Here is an 8,249-nt window from a genome sequence, read left to right as displayed (position 1 = left end):
CTGGCGTCGGCGGAAGTCACTCCTGAGTCACCATCATGCTGTCCAGGAGCGCCCAGGCGCTGGGTTGGCGGAGCAGGGGAAGTGGTCCCAAATCAAAGGGGCTTTGGGATGCACCCCTGCTGGGGACAGGAAAGTGCGCCCCGAGTCCAGCACAGGCCCCTTGCTCGGACCCTCGCCGGAGTGCCAGGAACGGCGGCACCTCCCTGGCGTTGGAGCGCGTCCAGCTCTCACCTGACAGAGCCGCCAGCACCCGGAGGGAGAGGGTCCTCAGAGGAGATTTCTTCCAGAAGTTTCCTGCTAAGACGTGAGCTGGAGCCTTTCCCACAGCACGGCCGCTCTGAGCGGAGTGTCCTGCCCCACGTGGTGCCGGCTCCGCGGCTTCCCCGGGTCCCGGGCTGGCTTCCGCTGAGAGGGGCTGCCCGCCCGCGGCCCAGGGGACATGCGCTCCCAGGTTTCCTTTGGCCAAAGATCTCGCGTGCTTAATAACGAATCCCGAGAGAGAAAAGGTCAGTGTTTCTATCACCAAAAGCATAACGCTCTGGTCGAGTAAAAATGGTGATTTCTCCATCGCTAATGGGGTAACAGCTATTGTTTTAAAGTTAAAGTATTGATGACTGAAGAGTGGTGTTGGGGTTTGCCTGTTTCCATTTTTATGATTGCTTCCTGTTATACAAAGGGTGTTATTTTTGTGCTAAATAATCAACAGAATACAAGGCAACGGACATTTTCCGATTTCAAGCGAGCCGCAAAGATGAATTTGAAAAAGTGCTACCATTTGATTTTCCCATGAGATGATTGAGCACCCCGGGGACGATGGCTCTCACCCAGCCTCTGCTCAAGGCGCCTGGCTTCCCGCGGCTGCGGTCCCGCCACGCCAGCTCCGGGCTCCCGGCGCTGCTCTCACAGGGCTCAGCGCCCTGGGCTCGGCGGGCTGCAGGCCTCGCTTCTGTGTAAACGTGGGCACGCCAGGCCTGAGGCGCGGTGAAGGTGGGTGGGTGCTGACCCGCCTCTGCAGCAGGAAATGGAGCAGAGGTGCCGGGGGACGGGTCCTCCTCACAGCCGGCCCCTCACGCCCTGGGCTCTGTTCAGGACAGCATCCTCGCCACTGAACGCGGAGGCTGCCACGCGGTGCTTTGCTGCCTGTCGGCTGCAGCGAGGGGCTGCGTGGTGGCATATTGATTTCTTGTTGTGAAGTGAGCTGTTCAAGCTCCATTTAAGGTTTTCATCTTGCATGTAGCCCTGAGCACATCAGAGCACCATAAATTAGTTAAATTGCACATTTATCACAAATGTTATTTTAAGATACTGTGTAAAGGTGATGGCTGTGAGATACAGGGGGACTGCGGCAAGCCGGGCGGGGCGGGCGAGGTCGTCCCCTGCACACCTGTGATTAAACCGCCCTCCCCCGCCCCCCCGGGACCCAGGTAAAGACGGACTTGGATGACAGTCCTCCCACTCACACCCTCCGTGAGCCTCCCTGCGGGGCGGCCACCTCTGCCTGGCCCCGAGCAGCTGGCTGCGTCCTGCTTCGCTGCGGGAGCAGCAGGCGCCAGCTCGGGGGGAAGCTATTCCAGGCGCTGGTCCACCCTCCGTCAGGACAGCATCCGGTGACCCTGAACTGAGTGGCCTTGCATGTCCAGGTGGGCTGAGGCCCGGCCGCCCCTCCGTGATGTGTGGTTGGGGGGCTGTCACTGCCCAGTGAGGTGTGCACCCCGGCCCAGGCCCACGGCTGCCCAGGCACTGCTTCCCCTTGGGGTGAAGTGACTTTCAGGCCCTGAGTACAAGCAGCCCCCTTCTGGCTCTGAGCCTGGATGCCGAGTGACCGCGTGCCCCCTTCCTGGACCAGACACGCTCATTCCAACCAAAAGGGAGTCCCAGGGGTGGGGCGGGGCCTGAGGAGGAGCTGGGCCGAGGTCAGGTCCTTCTCCCCAACTGTGGAGGGCCCCACCAGCAGCACAACCCCCCCCCCCACCACCAAGCTGCACGGCCGGGTGGTGACGGAAGTGTTGTCAGTTTAATCTGTTAGAGGCAGGACTTTGGGTTCGAGTAAACCCACACTACATTTAACCGTGAAACGCTCAGAGCAGAGATCTGGGCTCCGGGAGGAGAGGGTGTGCAGGCACAGGGGGGAGCGTGTCTGTGCCGGGGCCGGTTCCCTGGAGAGGGCTCAGGGGACCTGGGCCTGCTCCCGGGGACGGGCCACACCAGGTGGGACCCCAGGGAAGCCCTCGCGGGCCCCGACCATGTGGGCGTCTGCGACACAGGCGTGGGCGCAGCCAGCCTGGAACCCATTTGCCAAAATCCTGTTCTGAACTGGAATGAGTTTCTCTCTAAATCCAGGAGAGAGACGACTGCCGATGAGACGGGCGCAGACAGGGATCCGGGACTCATCCTGACAAAAGGGGTGGGGATGAATGGAGGCATGTGGGCGTGTTGCCAAACATCTCTGAAAGGGCTTAATTTACATTTTTAATAAGAGTATCTCTTTCAGGTGAGGTGTTTCCTGCACCACGTGGGGGGCTGCAGCTCTCATTGGTGTAATCCTGGGGTGGGGGCTGTGGTTCGCGGGAACGCAAGAGGGGTTTGCGCACGTAATGAAGGTGTTTCACAACTTTACGTGACATGCCGCGTCTTGTTGGCACAATGTGCCAGAACTCATGGGAGCTGGTGACGATCATATAAATGCTCTCCCCGCGCCCCCCCGGTGCGGGTGCCGCCCCCACCCCGGACCATCCCGGCCTCGTCACCGCAGGAGCTTCTGTGCCGGAGGGAGCCCTGGGCCCGACTCTACCCGCCCCTCTGGGTTGTCTGCAGCTCCGTGGAAATCACACGTCAACGGGCAGGAGCCGCCGTGCATGGAGGCTTCCAGAGACCTCCCTTCCCATCTGCCTCTTCACACCCAGGGGGAGACCGGACCCCACCCCACGCCAGCCCCCAGGTGGGACCCGGCGCTCTGCCCCCCACCTACAGCCTCCCTGGCCCAGAGAGAAGCTATCCACAGGCAAATGTCTTCCTTTCTCCCCAGTGTGCAGCCCACGCCGCCTCGGAGCGCGTTCCTGCTCTACCGGCGCCGAGTTCACGGAAACTCCCCTGATTTACAGCGGCTCCCGCCTGCCAGCACCTGGCAGACCCCGCGGCCACCTCAGCCATAAACAGACCGTGCGCAATTCCCTTTTAATGTGCTCGTTAGTCGGAGCACACTTCAGACATAATTGTGAACGCGACACAAAATTATAGCAAAAAGACGATTTTAATGCTGCCGTAGAAAAAGGGTTATGTGAGGAGTCACAGAATGGTGGTGCATCGTCAACACCGAAACGGGCACACGGTGTGGGAAGTGGCTGTGTACATGCCGAGGCTTTATACATGGGTTTTCACGGGGTGTCAGCTGTCAGTTACTGCTGCAAATTAACTGCCAAAACTGGGGGAGAAGGGGATCACTGGGAGAGCGGTAACCACGGGTTACCTTTCATGAGCCTAAAGATAAAGCTGCAGTGTGGGATCTGGGGAGAATAATTAGGAGAAGAAAACAGAAAGTTACCATTTGAAACAAAAAAGCATCCGGCCACTGACCTGGCGGCCGGGGGCTGAGAAGTACGTGGGAGGGCGGCCCCGGGGCCGCAGCAAAGTATTACAGTACAAACATTTTAAAGGCTTTATCAATGTTTAGGAAATACAGTACAAGTCTCTCTCTCTCTCTTTTTTTTGTTCTTTTTTTTTCCTTTTCAAATAGACTTAACCCTTTGAGCACTGAGTTTATTTTGCGCATTCTTTGATTTCTAATAAATACCTTTAAAAAACGATGTGCAAAATAGTGACGATGCCGCCTGCCGTGGGCGTCGCGCTGGCCCCGTTGGTTCAGACTGCTCGGAACGGATGACGACACGGTGCTAATAAATATGTATAATTTAAACGGGAACCTCTATCAATATAGATGTACTGTATAGCAAAACAAACAATCATACTTTGCTTTCAGATAATGTTTCTGTATACTTTATAAATGCTATCTGTGGCATCTTCTGTATAATTTACAATGTTTGCATGTAAAAAAACAGAACCCATAGACCTTAAAAAAGGAAACAGAAATATACACTATACACAGGCACGGCTTATGCCCAGAGCATAGCGGGTCCGTAAAACACTGTTGCTATAAATGCAGGAGAAAAGGTCATTGAACCACAATCACATTCTTCATCAGAGAGTCTGAAATCTATACAATATATACATTTATGTTTCAATGTGAAAATAATATTCTTTTAAATTTCAAGGCGTGTTATACCCCTGCAGATCTGCATAAATGGAGGTTCATATTATTAATTTTAACGAAGCTGGTAAGGAGTTTACAAAACAGAGCTTCATACATTATTATCATTTTATTTTATTTTTTTTTAACCAAACGAATGCAAAAGTGCTTCAAAGTACTCAGAGGGCTGAAGATGAAAGGGTGAGGGACGCGGCGCACCCACTCCGGGTGCATGGAGGGGCGCTTCGTATAAATGCTTCATTAAACGGTCTGTTACGCATGCAGCTTGGAGCGTCGGTGCTCACGACTAAATCCCATTTACACAGAGTTCCAAACACTTAGCACTGCGCGTCGCCTTCCTGGTTACCAGCAACCACCGCTGATTACGCACCTCGATCAACACTGTACAGTCGTACAAAACCGCCTGCCCGTGCCGCTGGGAGGATAGAAACTGTGTGCGGCGGGACGGAGCGGCCTCGGTGCGGGCGCCGCCTCCCCAGAGCAGACCACTGTCGTCTGGGCCGGAAGCCACCGCTACTGCTTCTCCAGCTCGGACACGTAGAGCAGGTGGTCCTCCGGAGACTTCCCGTGGGTCTTGCTGAGGTGCAGCTTGACGGCGTGCTTGCTCGCGAAGGTCCGGTTGCACAGTCTGCACTGGTAGGAGGTGCCCAGGTCCTCCTCGGGAGAGGCTGCCATCAGCTTCTCTGACGGCGACTTGGTTTGTGCTATCTGACTGTTCAGCTGCTCGGCGGACAGCTTGGACAAGTCCCGGAGCCGGAAGCCCAGGTGCGACTCCAGGTGGCTGATGTAGGTGGAGGGAGTCCTGATTTGTGACGCGCAGTCGTTACAGAAGAACACGGGGTGGCCCGTGTCCAGGTTTTTGAGGAACTTGGTCCCGCCTGTCCTTCGGAGCTGGTACTTGACGTTGGCCAGCCAGTGGCTGATGGTGGTCATGGAGAGCCCCGTGAACCGGGAGATGTGCATGCGCTCCTGGGGGCTCAGGTCCGACATGATGAACTTGCCCTCCGAGGTCTGCCGCAGGCTGGCGGCGAACTGGGCCTGCAGGATCAGCAGGTGCTGCGGGTTCCAGTTGGACTGGCGGCCCTTCCTCTTCTGCGCGGGCGTCGCCTCCTCGGCCTCCTCCAGGGTGGTCCCGTCGACGTCGGACTTCTCGGAGACGCTGGAGGGGGTGGAGGCCTTGGACGTGTGGCTCTCTGTCAGGTTCTTGAGCATGTCGGAGATGTCCGACAGGGCGTTCTCGCGCAGCGGCGAGCTCGACATGAAGGACACGACAGCGGACGTCTTCGCCGTCGTCACGGTGGATGAGGAGGTGGCCGGGGACGTGGACGTGGGGGACAGGAGCACCGAGCCCAGCGAGCAGCCTTTGTCACTCTTCCCTTTCGTCAGGTCGATGGGCTGGTCGTTGCTGGCGTGGTAGAAATAGCGGTCCAGGGGGTCCGCCTTCTTGGCCGGCAGGGGAGGGGGCGTGGCCACGGCCGCCTTCTCGGCCAGGCTGTTGCTCATCTTGAAGAGCATGCTCATGGGGTCCAGGGCCGGCAGGGAGGGCTTGGCGGCCTTGCCCAGGTGGATGTTCATGACGGACTGCAGGGCACTCAGGGGGTTCACAAACGGCTGCTCGGGCGGGTGGTCGGTGATGATGGCCGTGCTGCTCAGGCTGCCGGACACGGGCTTGCCCGGCTCCTGGCCATTCTCCACAGGCTCCACTGGGGGGCTCCCCTCCTTGTCGTCTTCGCGCGGGGGACTGGGGCTGTGCTCCTGGCTGCGGAAGCCGCCGTCGCCAGAGGCCTCCATCTTGACGGGCTCGCTCGCGTCGCTGCCGCAGGGGGACGGGGTGGCCCGCCTGGGTGGAGAGAGCTTGCCCTCCGGCTCCTTCATCTTCTCCTCGACCTTGGCCACTTTCTCAGTGACCTTTTTCACCAGCTCCTCCATGGCGTGGAAGTTGGTCTTGGGCATGGGCGAGGTCTGGCTGCTGGGTGGGGAGACCAGGGTCTGGCTCTTTGCAGGGGACAGGATCTCGCTGTTGCCGAACATGGGTTTCAGGGGCGCGCTCTTCCCCGACGAGCCCAAGGACAGCTTCATCATGTTGGGGAGCTGGTAGGCGGCGTGGATGCTGGGGTAGCCGCCCCAGCTGGGGGTGCCGTTCTGGGCCTTGTTGATGGCGGATGTCACGGTGTTCTCCAGAGACTTGAGGATGTCCAGGCCCCCCTTGGGACTCTCCTCCAAGTCATTTTCCGTCAAATAGTGGTACTTGGAGGAGATGTCGTACTTCTCTTCCTCTTCGCAGGGCTTCTCCTTGTCCTTCGGTTTCTCGTCGGGGACGGCTTTCTCCTTGTCCACTTCCTTCTTGACCTCCACGGTCAGTTTGGGGGAGACGCTGGCCGGCGTGTGGGAGGGGGACGTGAAGGTGGTGGCCGCCAGGGGCACGGACTGCACCTTCTCGTCCAGCAGGGTGGTCACGGTGGGCGTGACGGGCGTCTCCATGATGGGCTTCCCCTTCTTCATGGCCGAGTTGGTGACCTTGATGAAGTGGCCTGTGACCATCATGTGGGCGGTGAGCTCCTGCAGGGAGTCGTGGGAGCTGCCGCACTCCATGCACTTGAGGATCTGGGACTTGCGGGCCTCAAAGTGCCAGGCGTAGCTGGCCCCGTTCTGGTGGCCGTAGCGGTTGTTGGGCGTGATGTAGGGGTTGGCGTTCTTCTGCAGCACGTCGTTTGTGTCGGCCAGCGCGGCCTTGGGGGTCCCGCCCGTGGAGTCCGGCGAGCTGGGCAGCTCCAGCTCCGCGGGCGCCTTCTTCCGAGCGGCGGGGAGGATTTTGGCCGCCACGGGCGTGACGGGCTCCTTCAGAGGCACTTTTTGGTAGTGTTTCGTTTTGATCATGTGGACGCTCAGGTCCTGCAGGGACTCGAACGAGTGGCCGCAGTACATGCACTTGAGCACCTTCTGGGCGTCCTCCTTCCCCTCCATCTCCAGCAGCGAGCGCTTGCGCGGCTTGGACCAGCGCTTGGGGTTGTTGCTGTCCGCCTCGTGGTTGTCGTCGCGGTAATGGCCCGTCTCGTTCATGTGCACCGTCAGCTCCACCAGCGTGTCGTAGGCAGCGCTGCAGTCCCGGCAGCGGAACTTGCTGGCGCCCGTGAAGATGGAGCCGTAGAGCTTGCTGCTCTGCCGGTACAGCTGCACCGAGCTGAAGAGGCTGGCTCGGGCAGCGCTGCTGCTACTGCTGCTGCTGCTGCTGCTGCTGCCCGGGTTCTTCTCCGAGGACGGCGGGTGCAGGTTGAGGCTGAGGGTGGACCAGTAGGAGTTGGACAGGAAGTTGTTGTACACGGCCTTCATCTGCTCCAGGCTGTCCGACACGGAGCTCTCCTCTAGCGCCGCCGCCCCCTCCTTGGTCTCCTCCTCGTTCTTGATGGAGGCACTTTCAAAGTCGGCCATGCGGTCGCTGGCCTCGCTGATGTGGGACTCGCTGTCCATGTCGTGGCTGGAGAACTCGGCGGCCGGCGAGTTCTGGTAGCTGGCGCAGGGCTTGCTGGGCTCCTTCTCGGGGCATGCATACTTGGCCGAGGGCTCCCCATCTGCCGGGCTCCCCTCGGGGTCCAGCTCTTCCTCCACCAGGGCGGCAGCCTTGAGCTCGTCGGACACATAGGCTGCGTGGTGACAGGCGGGAAGGTGGGGCAGGTGGACAGAAAGAGGAGAGACCGGGAGGAGAAGAGAAAGAAAAGAAAGCATTAGTAGGTGTTGGTCTTACCTGGAATATTTTCTCAGCTCCCGGGAAAACGCAGCGAAGCCGATGGGCACATTTATTTGTAAAATTAAATAGTTACAATGCGGTGTTTCTCTGGAGCACAAAAAATATCTGCTCTTCAAACATAATTTGCCACCTTATTCTTCTCAAGGGGCAACAGCTTGAAATTAAAACTAAATTTGAAATTAATGAAGCACATTCTGGAGGTGGCACTCACTCCTAAAGTAATGAATTACCTGTATCAAC

General features: G+C 58.4%; 1 protein-coding gene across 1 annotated transcript; it reads right to left on the bottom strand.

Annotated features, from left to right (window-relative positions):
• Window positions 1-3,231: 3,231 nt before the first annotated feature.
• Window positions 3,232-8,000, bottom strand: TSHZ3 (teashirt zinc finger homeobox 3). The gene has a single exon (XM_015568584.1). The coding sequence runs from the start codon at window positions 7,985-7,987 to the stop codon at window positions 4,778-4,780; it is 3,210 nt and encodes a 1,069-aa protein (XP_015424070.1). The 5' UTR covers window positions 7,988-8,000; the 3' UTR covers window positions 3,232-4,777.
• Between the last annotated feature and the right edge of the window lie 249 nt (window positions 8,001-8,249).

This window comes from Myotis davidii, unplaced genomic scaffold (assembly GCF_000327345.1).
Source record: "Myotis davidii unplaced genomic scaffold, ASM32734v1 scaffold1745, whole genome shotgun sequence".
NCBI lineage: Eukaryota > Metazoa > Chordata > Mammalia > Chiroptera > Vespertilionidae > Myotis > Myotis davidii.
This window is presented reverse-complemented; position numbering and strand designations above follow the sequence as displayed.